This window comes from Pseudorasbora parva, chromosome 25 (genome assembly GCF_024679245.1).
Source record: "Pseudorasbora parva isolate DD20220531a chromosome 25, ASM2467924v1, whole genome shotgun sequence".
NCBI classification, from domain to species: Eukaryota; Metazoa; Chordata; class Actinopteri; order Cypriniformes; family Gobionidae; genus Pseudorasbora; species Pseudorasbora parva.
Window position 1 is genome coordinate 17,441,247 of NC_090196.1, and position 17,530 is coordinate 17,458,776.

A 17,530-nucleotide genomic window follows, 5' to 3' on the forward strand; every position below is an offset into this window, starting at 1 on the left:
ATACAGTTGACAGTATTTTACAGTAAATTGACATATGTAAGGTGTGCATGTGGTAAGGTAACTTACAATGGACCAATGAACACACACACACACACACACACACACACACACACACACACACACACACACACACACACACACACACACACACACACACACACACACACGCACACACACACAGACTCACACACACAGACACACACAGACACACACACACACACACACACACACACACACACACACACACACACACACACACACACACACACACACACTCTCTCTCTCTCTCTCTCTCTCTCTCTCTCTCTCTATATATATATATATATATATATATATATACGTTGACATACTTTTATACATTATTTTAAAACATATATAATTTCTAAATTATATATATTTATTTGTGTTATTTTGATTTTTAAAAAAAATCTACTATATGTACTGTACTTCATCAAGATATCAAGACAGTTTTACATAAAAGCATATAAAATAAAAGATTATGTAAATACACAATAGGATCATAATTTCACTATATTTTATACTGCTAAAATAAGATCAGTGCCGAAATGCTACTGTCTATGCTATATAACAACCCAGTGGCTTTGGATTTTTGAGTAAAAAAAGATTTTAGGTTAACATAATTTAAAGAAACACCTTTAATGTGATATAAAACCATACTGCGTGGCTGTATTTTTTGATAATGATTGGCTGACTGTACGTTATACGTTATTTGCACGCTGCTTTTGAGTGTGGCATGAACAGGCCATATACACTTGTCAGTAATCAAAAGTTTTATAACTCCTAGTATTAAATCTTGAAAACATCCCCCCTTTTTTGTCATACAGCTCAAACGATGAATTCCTAATCAGCATGTTACCTGCACTTTGCTGCAGATGTAAATTATACATTAAAGAAGCAGTAAATTATATTCTGTAAGATTTTCTGTATTCTAAATAGGGTTTGTTAATTGGCAGAATTCAAAATATTATTATAGAATATAATGTGCAAAATATCAACTAAAATCATAGGAAACTGTGCTAGAGATGTTTCAGGTAGGTAAAAAAATAGTGAATACAGTGTAATGGTAGCCTGCTATTAGAACATCATAAAATGTCCTGTAAAGTATCATATCCAGCAGACTGTCCAACACCATTTTCAGTCTAATATGAAATAAACCGAAGGTCAAGGGGTCAGAGGGTAAAGGCTATTCCCCCAGCATTCTCGCCTGTAGGATACACAGCCATCTTGGATCTGCGAGGAGAGGGTAAATTAATGCGGTTAGTCAATTTCATTTTCACCCAAAAAACATACATTGCACAAAAGGGTTTGCTTCGCATATACAGGGCCAAATGAACATTTGCAGCTTAATGCGTATATCCAAGCAGATATTTAGTTGCTGAATGAATGCAGTGACACGTTTGCACGGCTTTACTGGTTTCTGTTTTTGTTCTGGAGGCCAGAGTTAGCCGACTAGCGCTGAGCGCTAACAAAAACAGACAGCCGAGACAGAGGCCTAGACCATTTAAACAGATAGATATATGCATTATGTATGTCTAGAAGTCTGGTATAAAACGAAGGCACCCTGACTAATATAGATTACATGGTTCGATGTGTTTTGGTTTTTATTCAAATCTTTATTAAAGCCGAAAATGTCTAGTTAGCAGCTACACAGCTAACGGCAAAGCTAACTAGCTGATATAAATGAGAACATTTCGCGACATGCCATTGTTTATTTTAGTTCTGTCTCTCTGTAAATGTGTTCGTAACATCATAAGACGTACGAATCTTTTGTAATTTTTTGAACAATGTGACGGTGTATTTAAATGTGAGTTGGTTGAAGTATCTGGCTAGTAATTGCTGTTTTTTCATGGATTTAGCTGGTGTACTAAGCTGATTTTGTGTTTGTTGTCAGGTGTCAGTTTAGAAAGCGATATTTGTTTATTTCCAACCATATACCAAATACCTGCTATGTTTTGAATAGATGAATACATTATTTGTTTATCAACGTATCGCCATGGCAGGACTATATGTTCTTAAAGCATATGACTACTCGCTAAATTACATTAAAGTTTAATCTGGCACGTCCTAATGGCAAGAGTTAGGTGTAAATTATGTGGGAAAAAACAGCCTGTACCTTCTCACAATGCACTTTAAAGCAGCATATAGACTAAGGTCTTGTTCTGCAGTGGTAATTCATTATTTATTACTAGTTCTCAGTGGGACTATATAGAACTGGTTAATGATATGTCCACTAGATCTGTGCAAAGATAATCTGATATGATTCTGCTTCAGATGTGGGGGATCAGGATTAAAACAACTTGGTTTTAACTGTTTCCTCTTTTTCCACAGGTGACAAACGGAATGTTCAGTGCAACGAGAAAGAAGTTTGTTGAGGGGGTCGAAAGTGACTACCCTGATGAGAGCATGTACTATGGCCAGCCGTCAATGTTCCCGCATCGATCGGAGAAAGACGTAAGAACATTTTTGTTAATATTGATTATTATGTATAATGGTTTTGTTTACCAGAGGTCTGATAGAATGGCAAATTATTACATTATTATTGCCTTGTCATGTGCACTGCCAACATTTCCCATGACCTGACCACCAAAAAATATGTTAAAATGTTTTCTTTTCGAAAAAATAATATTTTTATTTTTTACCAGTAGTCTTTCATAAATGTATAAATGGTTCAAAACTACTGAAATGTATTACTGATAAATTACATTACTAAAACTACAATGCAAATGCCACTATAATGTCTTAATTTCAAGATTTTTGTTAATAAAACATTATGGCGGGAACAAATTATGACACTACAATTTTGCTTTTTATGAGGAAAACAAATCTGCAAGTTGTGACAAACTGCATTTCCCATTATTGGGAATGGTAACATGACATTGATAAAATACACAGATAACACATCTAATGTGTGTCATAATTTGTTCTTATATTGCATTAGCGCTAAAAAAACGTCTTTCATTTCACAAGCAATGGAGTTCTGGCTTTTTACCGGTAAGAGACCGCTCGCACATCTGCAGCAAAATACCGGTAAATTCTCTGATGTCAGTCAGAACCCTATGCGCCTAACCTTTTAAACCCTATGCGCTGTTGTCTTAATTCGCCCACACAGGAAGAAAACTTTAGTTTTCACTGTCTGTTCAATTTGACAATCTTTTTGCCGTCTGAGTGACAAGCATAACAGATGATCAAACAGAACGCACGTTTGCTCTTAAAAACACGACACTCGCGTAATAGTATCCAACTGCTGAGCCGCAGCGCTGATGAATGGGAAAGAAGGCAGGGTCTCGAGCGAGACGTTGAAAAAGCTGCGAGACATCGCGCACCTATCAAAGTTGATAATTTAGGACATGTTTACATAGAAAAACTGTTAAAAAGCTTTCCGTAAAACAGCATGGAGTAATTACCTCATCTCCATAAGAACTTATGATTGGCCCAAAGCAGACTTCTTACGTCCGCGTGTTATGACTTCAGACGTGAATATACCGGTAAGCTTCATTCTGCGTTCACACAGAGCACATTACTGGTAATATTACAACTTCTGTTACTGGTAAATTGCCATTTATTTTACTGGTATTTTTTCTGAAAATGTCCTGTTCACACATGATCTGTTACTGGTAATTTACCAGTAAATACTGTATGTTTGAAAGGGGCTAATGACTCATTCATCAAGACTTTTTTCGTTATTGGATGAATCGGGGCTTGTGAATAAATCTTTTAAATGAATGATTCAATGACAACACAGTTTCACATTGCAAGAGTCAGTGGATCGAGAAACACGTGTGCATGTCTACTGCCGGGGAGCAGAGCGAGCATTTTCATTTAATTCCTATGGAGGTTAAGATTTATGCTCACCTTCCATAAAAATGAATTGAAAATGCTCGCTCTGCTTCGCGCCAGTGGACACCCTTCATTCATTACCATGGGCAGCGGCAAAATACACCGCTGACGCTTGCAATGTGAAACAGACATAAGACAGAGCAGAATTATGGTCATTTAGGAATAAAATCATGTGGGTGTTTGAATGGAAATTGTGATCTTTTAACGATTAATTGTGCAGCTCTAGTATATTTAAATGTGTATGAAAATGGTTTATAGCTTGTGTGTTTAATAATGTCAGAGCTTGTTTACATATTGGTTAATAAACGTTTACAGATGCTGCCATCTCCCTCGCCGTCATCGTCAGGTCAATTGTCACAGCTTGGTGCGAGTTTGTATGGTCCGCAAAGTGAGTACCAATCTTTGCTCCATCTTGTATTACTGATAAGTTGTTTTGCTCACATTGAAACACTATGATTCTGATTCTGAGCACCATTTGAGCAGTGTTTCTCAATTTGTAGGTGCACTAGGTTTCTCAATGAGGGGTATGAGCAACAATAATCCTCAACTGAACCGGAGTTTAACACAAGGCACTCAGTTACCGAGCCATAGCACCCCAACGACAGGCGTCCCAACAATGTCCCTCCACACACCACCTTCGCCGAACAGGTACGCCATCTCTTCTGTGTGATTTGTGTTGTATGGGACGACATGGTCTGTTGTGCTAAATCCCAGTCTTGCTGATGTTCTGCAGGGGCATTCTGCCCATGAACTCCAGGAACATGATGAGCTCGCAGGTAGGGCAGGGCATGGGCATGAGCGGCAGGACCAACAGCATGGGCAGCTCTGGACTGGGCAGCCCTAACCGCAGCTCTCCCAGCATTATCTGCATGCCCAAACAGCAACCAGCACGCCAACCATTCACCATTAACAGGTAAGACCGGCCAAAAAAATGAGCTAGCAAACACGACTTGTTTTTAGGCTGTCAATTTAGCATGTTAATTAATAGTGTACTATTTAAAAAAAAGACCTGTACAGAAATACCAGTGCCAGGAGTCAGGACAGTGGTCAGATTGTATTCAATGAAATGGGAATAAAACAAACTATAAATTGACTTCTGAAGACACTTTTTGTAACGTCTATTTTTTTGTTTATTTAGCACATTTATAGAATGTCTTTGAATTATCTTTATTGTTTATGGCACGGCTCAACAGCAAGGATTGAGTGTTGGACTAGTTTGTCCAAAAAACATTTACAGTTCTCATTTTAAATGTATACTTTTATTTATTTTAAAAAGTATTATGCTCCCTATTATGCTTTTTTTTAAATTTACCTTTTATGTAGTGTGTAATATAGCTGTTTTCAAATGTAAAAGCTCAAAGATCAAAGTGCAGATGAATAGTAAGGATGGGCAATTTTGTCAATTTTTAATTTTGAGTACTGATAGAACACCAGTAAACTGAAGACCATTCTATGACGCATCCTATTAATCAGATATCCTAGATACACAACAGAAACGTAACATTACAACTTGTATCTGCACAAAAGGACCCAATTGCAAGTGAACTAGTTAATGGGTTAGTTCACCCCAAAATTTAAATTCTGTCATTAATTGCTCACCCTAATGTCGTTCCAAACCGACAACTGACTAATTCATCTTTATCTTCGAAATGAAGATATTTTTTTATGAAATCCGAGTGGTCTCCAGTGGTTCAACCTTAATTTTATGAAGCGACGAGAATACTTTTTGTGCACAAAACCCCCCAATAATAACGACTTTATTCAACAATTTCTTCTTGTCTGTGTCATTCTTCTACGCTATTGACGTGGTAAATACAGCTTCTGAGTTCTACGTCAAAAAACCCCGGCTTAGGCCGATGCTGTTTACGTGAGCACCACCATGCATGCGTGTATTGCTGACGCAGGAGCTAGCCAATGGTGGAGCTGCCATACTGCCACAACTAGAAAGCGCTGGACTGTATTTACTACATCAACAGTGTAGGAGAATGACACAGACAAGAGGAAATTGTTGACTAAAGTTATTTTTATTTGTTCTGCTCACAAAAAATGTTCTCGTCGTTTCATATCATTAAGGTCGAACCACTGGAGTCACATGGACTATTTTAACGATCCCTTTATTACCTTTCTGGGCCTTGAAAGTTGCAATGACGTTGCTGCCTATGGATGGTTCAGAAACCTCTCGGATTTTATCAAAAATATCTTAATTTGTGTTCCGAAGATGAATGAAGCTGCGCAATTTCTACTTAACTGTATTTTCATTTACTTTATCAAGTGTTTCCAGACATCCCTGCACATTTTCGAAGTTATGACAAGAAACAATTCAAAATAAAACATCGGCCTGTTGAAAAAAAATAACACTGCTGGATTATTATATTATTAATATCATGATTTTAAAAAAAGAAACTTCTAAAAGGAGTAATCACTGTCTCAAATAACCAAATCATAGTCAATAATGACTCTAAAGAGTGAATGAACACTGTTTTTTGGTAACAGGTTAATAAACTCAACCCAACGCATTCTATATGAAATTAATCAGATACATCCAACATAAGTAATATCACGATTTGTGTCTGCACTTGAACTTGACCGTGTCTGTTAATATTTATCTTGTGTATGTGCTCTTCCTGTAACAACAATGCTGAGACAAGGGCAACTAAAGCACAAAGAATTCCGTTACAATAGTGTTCTTATTATAATGTTATGGATATGGAAGATTGGTGCCGCACATCTTGCACCTAACTGTATTTTTTAATAATCATTCCAAGGCATCACTGTGAACTTGAAAGTTCACAGTTTTACATATTTCACCAGTCTGGACTGCATGACCTAATGCTAACCAATCAGACATCAGGAACCGCCCAATAGGCCGCAAAAATCAATTAGACATTTAAAAAAATATTTTAGTCCCAGTGATCATCGTTTTCACGCTTGAGTACTCGCACACATCCCTAATAAATAGTGTTGTTGTTTCCTAAAAGAAAGAAGCGATTCTGAATTGCCTGAAACAAGTTGTCATTAATTCCAATCTCACTGCTCGAACCTATGTAGGTTTGTAACAAATTTGCATAATGCCTTCCTGTGGTCTTCATTGGCTGCTCGTGAACAAAGTCTACTTTTACCAGCCCTCAAACACTGTAGTTGTAGCTGAGGCCTGGAAGAGTTTGATCTGTGTTGTTGACATGTCGAGAAGACACTGTTTTCTGCTCTGCAAATTCGCTTTGCATGCACTTTGGAAAGGAGTGGTTTAGAGAGATTGAACTGTTTCAGACACTGAGAAAAGAGGTGACGCTGCAATGTTTATGAGAAAATGTAAATGTTTTTTGACCTTTAAAGGGTTAGTTCACCCAAAAATGAAATTTCTTTCATTAATGACTCACCCTAATGTCGTTTCACACCCGTAAGACCTCCGTTCATCTTCAGAACACAGTTTAAGATATTTTAGATTTAGTCTGAGGGCTTTCTGTCCTTTTGAATGTAAGTGCCCACATGCTGTCCACGTCCAGATGGTAATAAAAACATCATCAAAGTAGTCCATATGTGACATCAGTTGGTTAGTTAGACTCTTTTGAAGCGTCAACAATACATTTTGATCCAAAAATACGACATTATTCAGCATTGTCTTCTCTTCCGTGTTCCTCAAATAAAGAATCAAACGGTCGTGATTCAGTATTCGGAGCATGTGTCAAACTGTCAATCTGCTGAAATCACGTGACATTAGTGATATGAATCACGGATCACGGATATGAATCAAAGGACAGAAAGCCATCGGACGAAATCTAAAATATCTTAAACTGTGTTCCGAGGATGAACGGAGGTATTACGGGTGTCGAACAACATTTGGGTGAGTCATTAATGAAAGAAATTTCATTTTTGGGTGAACTAACCCTTTAATGCATGTAATTCTGTTGTAGGTGACCTCCAAAACAAAATTTGGAACATTTAAAATTGCATAATAGGAGTACTTTAAAATGATAGTATGATAGGTAAAATTTTTACTGTTATAAAAATTATACAGGAAACTCACACACTGACAGCAATAAATAAAACACTTAGTATAGAAAATAATGGGATACATTACTGATGGGTTGTATGTATATTTGTTACAAGTGTGTTCATTATGTGCCTTGCACTACCATTCAAATTTTAGGGTTGGTATCTTAAAATTTTTTACGCATACATTTTGGTGGCTAATTCTACTCGTCAACTATTTTTGTGAATGGTTTGATGTCTCTTATGCTCACTAAGGCTGCATTTATTTAATCAAAAATACAGTAAAAACAGCAATATTGTGAAATAATATTAGAACCAAAAAAAGCAGCCGTTACTCCAGTATCAATATTTGAAACAGTTGTGCTTCTTGTTATTTTTGTGAAAACTTTTGTAACACTATAAATGTTTTTACTTGTTTATGGACTTTCCCATTATAACCGAATCACAGGCCTACATATTTTGTAAATATATCTTGTTTTCTGTGCACATTTATGGTTGATGGGCACATATCAATCTTTTTAGAATCTCCTTTCTAAAATACGCAAATCTCTTTTGTTTATTGCGAAAATTAAAGCTGATTTTATGTAAAAAAAAAAAATCTTCTCATAATCTTAAATACATATTATGTATTTTAATTAACTTTCACCTTAGGCCAAGATAAGGCCAATCAAGACTGATTAAGAGTGACCTTAACAAAAGGGTCAAATCCTCATGTGTGTCATTGTAGTATGTCAGGATTTGGAATGGGCCGGAGCCAGGGGTTTGGAATGAACTCCTTATCCAATAACATCTTCAACGGGACAGGTGAGTGCTTCATTGAACGTGCTTGGTGATGATGCACCATGACAGGAACCCTGACACTTCAATTGTGTTCTAGAAAGAAAGTTAGACCATTCTCATTTTATTCTTTTTCTATCATCTGTGTGGCAGACGGGAGTGAAAATGTGACAGGAATAGATCTCTCAGAATTCCCAGCACTTGCAGACAGAAGTCGGAGGGAGGGAAACGGCAACCCAACACCGTTGCATAATCCGCTGGCTGGAAGGGCACCCTATGGTAAGAGTTCATTTTACACATCACATTACTTAGCTGGAACCCAAACCCTCTTAGTTGTTTAATGACTAAGCATGCTTCTTGAATGGATGATGTGTTGTGAATGCATTACAAGGTCAGTGGTTTTATTTTTATTTTCTCACTATAACCCTCAAACCTTTGTTAAAATGTATCTTTCTGTAGTTGGAATGGTCACAAAGCCATCGAACGAACAGTCGCAGGACTTCTCGATTCACAACGAAGACTTCCCAGCCCTACCCGGGCCCAACTACAAGGACCCAACATTGAGCACGGATGAAAGCAAATCAGTCAGTATTGCCTGAAATGACCTTTCATGAGCTTCAGATTGCATAAATAACATGTCATTGTTTTGCAGGATGGGTCAGGATACTCAGCTATTCAAATTTGAAGTGATGCAACGATTGCTTGCCCTTTAACTCATTGTTCTGGCCTCTGCTCTCTCCACAGAACTTGAACTCATCAGGCAAGGGCAGCTCAAGTGCAGATGGACCCAAATTTCCCGGCGACAAGACATCATCAGCACAGAATAACAACCAGCAAAAGAAAGGGATCCAGGTGTTGCCTGATGGTGAGGCTCCCTAGCAACATGCACGGATGTATTTCAAACAACTTCCAGCTTTGAAAACATAACTGTTGAATAAAACAAGTAATGTGCTTTTTAATCAGTTATTTTCAAGAATCTGTTCAGGCAGGTTTCCATTTTAAGTTGATATGTTTAAAAATATAATAACACTTATAACCCTATGAAAAGGCATAGAAAGCAATATCTTAAATCATCAATCACAGGCAAATATCAAATATAGTTATATATATTGTTTTAAAAACCTAGGGGTGAATCAGCTCCCATTCATCGGTGACGTAATGTGCTGTTACAGTCAGGTAGCTTTGTGTAGCCCTTGACATCCAGCCGTCTGTTGTCAGAGCAACCGCTGTTGCTTTGGCCAATTGGTTCTCTATTTGGGCTTTTGTTTTTTGGTACAAAGCAGAAATTACTGGTTGAAATGGGCTCGTGAAGGAACATTATAACGGGGCTCAATTCCTTTAAGCATGTTCTTAAAACTGCAGTGCGTATGCGGTGCGTTTTGCACTGCGTATGTGGTGCAGGAGCCGCACGCCCTGTTGTGCTTTCACATATGCTGCGTTTGCAGTCCGCAACCGTTAACACCGGTACGGAAAAAATACGCACCGCATAGGCTACGCACTGCAGACGGAGTTTGTGTGAAACGGGCATAAGGTCTCATATCTATAAATGGACCAATCGCCGCGGTGATGTCTTTTGCCATTTGAATAAGTTGGAAATGTCTGTCTAAATGCTGCAGGGATAGTTTGTGGGATAGTTTGTGGCGTAAATTAGAATCAGAGAATCCAAAATTCACCCAAACACCAGACCTGTTGGTTATTGGAGGATCTTTTATTTCTGGTCTGTTAAACGCAATAGCCATTTTGCAACGAGCATTCAGCGCGTACTGAGTAGGCGAGCACCTGACTGAGCAGCCTAAAACATATTTGTCGTTTTTTTTTTCCTCTTTGGTGGTGTCAGGGGCATTGCCTGTTATGTCGTTTTGGTTATTGGGCTACCTTGTTTAACGCACTATTATATTTCACACACTTTATATATATATATATATATATATATATATATATATATATATATATATATAATATATATAATATTTGTGTGGGTGGTTTTTAAAACGGCAGGATGGTAACAGTTTCTGAGCGTCTTTTCACACTGAAGTGTTTTTGATTTAATTTTTTTTACCGGTAGCTGAGAGTTAAAGTGTTCAACTTTAGGTAAAATGTAGCGCTCATCACTGTCACTTTTACCCAGTCGTCCAATCAGAGTGGAGAAGGGGCGGGACAAATACCACATTTATATACATTTTGTACTGTGTGTGAGTGCTTTTGTCAGCCACCACCATAGACCATTTTTGATCCAGGAAAGGTTTCAGCCCGATAATAATATAGTTATAGAATATAAGATTCACTGTAAATTGCTGAATGAATTGGTCAAAATATATAGGAACCCTGTCTATTGGAAAAACTCCAATCAAACTTGACATTCGTTCTTGTCTTTTATAGGCAAGGTAACAAACATTCCCTCAGGAATGGTGACGGATCAGTTTGGAATGATTGGACTCCTGACATTCATCCGGGCAGCTGAGACAGACCCTGGGATGGTTCACCTGGCTTTAGGAAGCGACCTAACAACGCTAGGACTCAACCTTAACTCTCCAGAGTATGATACTTTGTTTTTTGTTTTTGCCACATTGATTTCTTATCAATGTTCCACACATTAATTTCTGTTTTAACTCCTTGTAGGAATCTGTATCCTAAGTTTGCATCTCCGTGGGCTTCAGCTCCGTGTCGACCACAAGACATTGGTAAGAGTTCATTTGACCTAACTGCTAAAGATGACCAACTCATTTTGGCTCTTCAGTAATGAATGCAACTGTTTTTTAGACTTCCATGTTCCTTCAGAGTACTTAACCAACATTCACATAAGGGACAAGGTGAGGTGATAAACACTTCAATAAAACTGCATTGAAATTGTGATGCGCACCCAACTGACCTCATAATGTGCTTATACAGCTGGCTGCAATAAAACTGGGGCGATATGGTGAAGACCTGCTGTTCTACCTCTACTACATGAACGGAGGAGACCTCTTACAACTCCTCGCTGCCGTCGAGCTGTACGTCCTGCCAATTAAGTCATTAACATTGTTGGTAACTAACCACAGGTAGGCGTCGAGAGATTAAATTGGACATCTTGTTGTATTGCAGCTTCAACCGGGACTGGCGGTACCATAAAGAGGAAAGGGTTTGGATTACAAGAGCACCTGGCATGGAGCCCACGCTAAAGACCAACACCTACGAGAGAGGAACATACTACTTCTTTGATTGTCATAACTGGAGGAAGGTCGCTAAGGTAAAGATTCTGATATCTTTTTCCTTTACCATCTTTTTGTCTTCAGCTACAGAGAGAGTTGCTGATATTTCTGAAACGTAACATTTGATTTGTGCCGTTTCTAATGGCTTGTGCCAATATTTAAGAGGCAGGATGATTGTTAAAGTAATGACACATTAATGGAGCACCAGCACCACAAAACAAATATTTATATACATTAATGATAGACATTCAAAATTACAGTATAATTGAAAGCTATATCAATTTCAACATTTACTGTATTAGGCTTTTAAAAATTAATTTTAATTTAAGGGAACAACCTTCACATAAACCCATTATAATAAATGTAATATTTACCTATACAGAAATTGAATAAAGTTAGCAAACTGTCTGCAATACAGAATGAATAAATCAAATATAGATTAATTAATATTAAAGCTACAATTTTCTGTTACCTTTGTACTTTGATTAACATCAATGCACAACAACTGGTTTATTAGGCTGCTGTGACTTTAAGATCGGCCACTGCCGAACATGACACGCTGTCACGTGCTACTTTTTAAGTTAATTTATGACGTTATTTAACCAATTTAAGACTGCTCTTATGAGAATACTCGACAAACAGGCATTTTGGCATAATTCTGTGTGTTATTGTTTATTCAGGCGCGGAAGGAGAAATCGTTTCTGCCGCTCTGTCTGTGTGTGCGCGATACTGGCGTGCATCTTTCTGTGCGTGTCATGACATTCACGCTTAAATTATTTAAAAGCATTTGCATGAATAGGAGCGTAATCGTATAATGTAGCACTAGCTCAAGATGACAGAAAAAAAGATGCGTTAATTGCAAAGTTATCAGTTAAACTAAAAAAAAATACCGTTAAAATATATTTGTCCACTTGTTTAAGCAGCAATAGAGACAAAACAGACCTGAGAATTTTTTAAAAAAGGAGACACAAAAGTAAGGAAAGAAAGTACTGTGCAAGAGCGTTTTAGTAGGGATGTAACAATATTCAAACTGAACAAAAAAACCCCCAATACTTTCATGGTGTACCGAGCAACCCCTTGGTTCGTTGTTAAAGGTCAACCTCACTTTACCTTATGTCACAAAACACATTTTTCTTTCTTGACATTTGATTAAATATTATTAGGGGTGTAACTGTACACGCGTTTGTCCGTAACGTTCCATTCTTATGTTTACACTGTCAATACAGCGTTATTACCTAATTGCAATAAGAAACAGTGTCATCTTTCAAATTTCTGAATTTTTATAAAAAATGACGTTTTTGACCCTCTTAAATGTGGCATGACACTGTATAAGCGCCTCAGTTCAAGCGGCAGTGTGGAGCACACGTGAACGCGATCATCTCTTCTTTAATACTAGTTACAGAATAAACATGAATGAACATCTGACAGTATGTTGAAAGATACAGTACAACTTAATATCGCTCAATCAGTGTTTTAACTGCAGAAATGTAAATGAAAGTATTACATTATATTCACCTCAGGCAAGTCATTCAGTGTTCACAGCTTGTTAGTTCACAATTTTTCGCTTAATATATGCACTATATTAGCTTATATATTCATTATATTTTACTTAATCTGTTAGTGATGTCTTGATTATTTAATGTGTTTAAATAAATCTGTCTTGAAAATGTGTAAAGGATTATATTTCAACAAATTTATTGGAGTAAAGCATAATTTTATAATTAGATTTAGAAGTTATTGGAAAAACTGCCTTATGTGCAGTTTGCATGTTTGCATTTGTTATTTGATTGTTTATTATATCTAAAAATAAATAGCAACTGAATTTACGCTAAAAGTTTGGGCTCTGTTTTAACCTTTAATATTATAGTAATATGCAAGTAAGGGCTCCCTTTGTAGTTTACAGCATTAGCAGTTTTTTTTTCTTTAGAAATTTTCAATTATAATTGAATTCATTTAAAGACAGAGACAATTTGTTCAGTAAACCACTGTTTAATAATAAAAAAGAAATTTTATGTTTAGTTTTCTCCCTCCTGCTGTACCGAACCCGTACCGAACCTTGACTTCAAAACCGAGGTACGTACCGAACCGTCAGTTTTGTGTACTGTTACACCCCTACGTTTTAGTGAAGTAGTTAACCACGAAAAATCAAATGCTGGGTTTGTGATATGTAACTGTTTTTTTCATCTTCTCTCTTCAGTTCTTTACATTTTGCGCGCTAGTTATCTCCCTGTCACGTGACAACAGAGCGCAGTGAAAGGGAGTGATTGATGGCTAATATTAACCAACCTAAAATCGCCTTTAAAGTTAAGAGCGTAAAGATGAAGTTTAATTGGCTGTGATAGAATGGTGGACCAATCACTGTATCAACTCACAGCAGGCACATACACTGCAATAAATAGCAAATATATAGATATGTAGATAAATGAAAACAGGTCACACTCGAAAATATTTACACTCGCACAAATGCTCCCAAATATATTTTGAGATCACAAAGATTCAATTTTGGGAGCATTTGCAACCAAAATGGTTGCAATTTCGAGCCTTGCTATGTCAATTATAGTTGTGTTTTTTTTTCATTTTTTTTTTTCATTTTATTATACGATATGAGCCAACTCTAAATAAAATATCTAGAAAGTGTATATAATGCTTAAATAACCATAATTTAATGATAGTAAATATGTACACAAAATAACTGAAATATACCACTTTTTTCTTTCTTTGAAACGGAATCTCAAAAAATAGATTTTTTAAATATATGTATTAAATATATATTATTTTTTAACATAATTTTTAATATATTAATTGAAATGTGTGTGTGTGTTAGGGGTGTGCAATATTGACAAAAAATATCTTTTATGGATTTTGATATCTATAATTAGACAGTATTTTGCTGAAAGTGTTTATTGTGTTGGTACCTTGGCAGGTTTAGGACTGCACTTTTTTTTATTATTATTCATATTAGGTACACTGGTCAATTCACAGTAGTGACAGAAGTCATATTTTTCAATAAGTTTAAATTTATTTTACCTTTTTATGGGCATTTTTATGTTTATGTAGCTATTTTAAACCTAATTAAATGTATGCATCATATTTTGTGACACATTCTTACATTTATTCAATAAATCAATTAGAATAATCTGACACAATAGGGCTGTTACCAATCAAATGAGATCAGTATCAACAAAATTCATCAAAAAAAGTAAAGCTGCATCTGAAGTGACGTTTAGATGCATTTACACACTGTTTAATGCAGCTCAGAGGGACATAAATGCATTTAACCTGCAGTTACAAATGCATAATGTTTTGATGTTTTAAATTGAATAGTGATATTTTGAATTGATTTAAACTTGAAAAGATACTTTAAATAGGAAATTAAGTCACTGGCTGAATCCAAAATTATCCCCATACACTCAAATAGGATTATTATTTTAGGGTACAGACATTTGTAGTGGTGTCCGAAACCATAGTGGAAGTTATTGAGTGCACTCTTTCAATCCCATATGCACCACAATAGCGAGTGTACAGCCTATGTTATGGATTCAGTTCTTGAGTTTCAACCGATTCATTCAAATGGCTGATTCATTCAGGAAGGAGTGAGTCATTGAATCATTCATTCCAACAATTCATTCATTCAGTGATGAAACCACCATGTGTTGCTCAGAGAAACAAAACAGTCCTGTTGCTTTGTTTGGAACTATTTTCATTGGTGAAAACAGGCAATGTTGTATCTAAAATCAAAATGTAATGTGGGCAAAAATAGGCAATATTATGTCTTAAGTCATTTTAATATTAACGTCTTGTTTATTGAACTGTTACAATGTGATATTGAATATTTGGGGTATTCTAAATGCATTTTAATAGACCAATTCATGCAGTCAAAGCGTGTGTTTTTGTAAAGTGAGGGACATATCTTTAAAACAATCTTGATGTTGTCATAGACAATATATATATTGCACACCTGTAGTGTGTTTATTTTTAATAAATTATATTGTTTAATTTGATAAAATTTACTTTTTTGGAAATTCAGTTATTCACACATTCACTGCAAGAAATAGTTTGAATCAGTGTGAAAATGAATAAAATGTTACTCATTATTTACAAAAAAAAGTTGTACTTAATTGACCAATTGTGCAGTTATCTATCATTGCTGATAATGTCGAAATTTGTCATAATTATACTGACTGTTCCAAGTGATGTGCATGTCATATATAGATGTGTGCTGGACGTCAGTTCTGTGCTTTCCTCTCGTCTCACAGGAGTTTCACCTGGAATACGACAAGCTAGAAGAGCGGCCTCACGTGCCAACCACCTTCAATTACAATCCGGCCCAGCAGGCCTTCTGAAGCTGCGTCCATCAGCACCCGGGAGCTCTAGGAGCGATCGGCAAGAGACAGCCAGCCGACCTGCCCGACCACAAAAAACCTGGTTTTATTCCTCAACTGTCTGGACAAGAACTGCGGGAGGGGGAGGGGAGGGTGGCGGGGGTCTCCACCTTGAGAACTGGGGGAGGGACCCTGCCTTACAAATTATGTGCTGCCCGAACACAAAAAAAAAACACTTCTATATATTTTCATTCTGTTTTTAAATTCCCCTCTTACGTTTTTTTTCTTCTTCTTCTCCTCCCTCCATTTCATTTTGAGCAGGGTCAATGTTTTGTTTACTCCTCTGATGGAAAGCCCCTTTTGGTGTTTGCCTGGAGTCTTTGAAGTTGCAGTACAGCACACAAACACATCCATTGGTATTAAAGAGAAAAAATACGCAGTTGGCGCTTTGTTTTCCGAAGCGTGCTGCGCTAACAAACAGGACAGACACAAAGACAAATCCAATACATGTGAATACACAAGGGCAAAAGAAAATGCAATGTTCATTGTTGCACTATTTAGTAATAAAAGAACACAAAAATTGTTTTCTGCTTTTTTTTTTATGTGGGAAAACCGCTCCGCTCCCGTCGTCTGGAAGGACGCACGGCCCTGTCATTAACATCATGGAGGTGCCCCCCCCATCCATCCCCCATTCTCTTTTCTTTCGTTTGTCATTCCTTTTGCTCCATCCACCTGCGTTCCTCATCCCGAGCTGTTTTCTGCTTAGCTTCAAATAAACCCCAATCAGACTGTTTCAGTGACCGTTTGCTGGGCACAAGCCGCGGACCAGGCGGTTGTGAGCTTATCGAGAAACATTGTTCCAGAATGAATACAAACCCTTTTCAGTCTTTGTTACGATTTTGTAATAAACGTGTACATTTTTTTAATTTTTTGACATCACATGAATAAAGATATGTATGTATGAATGTGTATATATATGATATATATAGATAGATGTATCTATATATATATATACATTACGTCTATTTTGGAAGAAGTAACTATGCTTGACCTCGTTTTTAGGAGGTAAACAGAAATGGCATTATGTGGTAGAAGCAAAAATGCAAAAGACAAAAAAAATTAGTAAACAGTATGTTGAGCTGCCAGACGGGGAATCACGTTTGTTACCCCGTGCACTTAAAGACCAATTCAACTAAACGAATAAAGGCGACACGGAAGGCCTACCGAGTACAAAACCAAGGGGGTGGAGACATTTCAGCTGCAGCTATTTGAATAGAAGCATTTCGTAGGAAAGGGAAAACCGATAGTACGAAAAACAGACCAATCTTGTATTTTCTGACCACCTTTAAGGCTCCCTTTCTTTGTAATAAAGCAGAACGGCTTTCCTGAACCAGT

General features: G+C 36.8%; 1 protein-coding gene across 2 annotated transcripts; it reads left to right on the forward strand.

Moving 5' to 3' along the window:
• The first annotated feature begins 1,151 nt into the window (after positions 1 to 1,151).
• On the forward strand, positions 1,152 to 16,718 carry cnot2 (CCR4-NOT transcription complex, subunit 2). Of its 2 annotated transcripts, XM_067437146.1 has the most exons (16): positions 1,152 to 1,277; positions 2,350 to 2,472; positions 4,174 to 4,246; positions 4,359 to 4,506; positions 4,592 to 4,771; positions 8,576 to 8,652; positions 8,779 to 8,904; positions 9,085 to 9,209; positions 9,370 to 9,490; positions 11,005 to 11,161; positions 11,245 to 11,306; positions 11,386 to 11,435; positions 11,515 to 11,615; positions 11,707 to 11,851; positions 13,833 to 13,886; positions 16,070 to 16,718. In XM_067437146.1, exons 2-16 carry the CDS (start codon positions 2,362 to 2,364, stop codon positions 16,154 to 16,156), a joined length of 1,617 nt encoding a protein of 538 aa, XP_067293247.1. In that variant the 5' UTR covers positions 1,152 to 1,277; positions 2,350 to 2,361; the 3' UTR covers positions 16,157 to 16,718. The 2 variants fall into 2 exon arrangements, with proteins under 2 accessions (XP_067293247.1, XP_067293248.1); XM_067437147.1 differs by lacking the exon at positions 13,833 to 13,886.
• The last annotated feature ends 812 nt before the right edge of the window (positions 16,719 to 17,530 follow it).

Bases quoted from the DNA above. Each gene is read 5' to 3' on its own strand.
- cnot2 (XM_067437146.1), top strand. From the start codon at position 2,362: ATGTTCAGTGCAACGAGAAAGAAGTTTGTTGAGGGGGTCGAAAGTGAC. The intron at 8,653-8,778 runs GTGAGTGCTTCA...TCTGTGTGGCAG, and splicing joins TAACATCTTCAACGGGACAG to ACGGGAGTGAAAATGTGACA. The intron at 11,307-11,385 runs GTAAGAGTTCAT...ACTGTTTTTTAG, and splicing joins GTGTCGACCACAAGACATTG to ACTTCCATGTTCCTTCAGAG.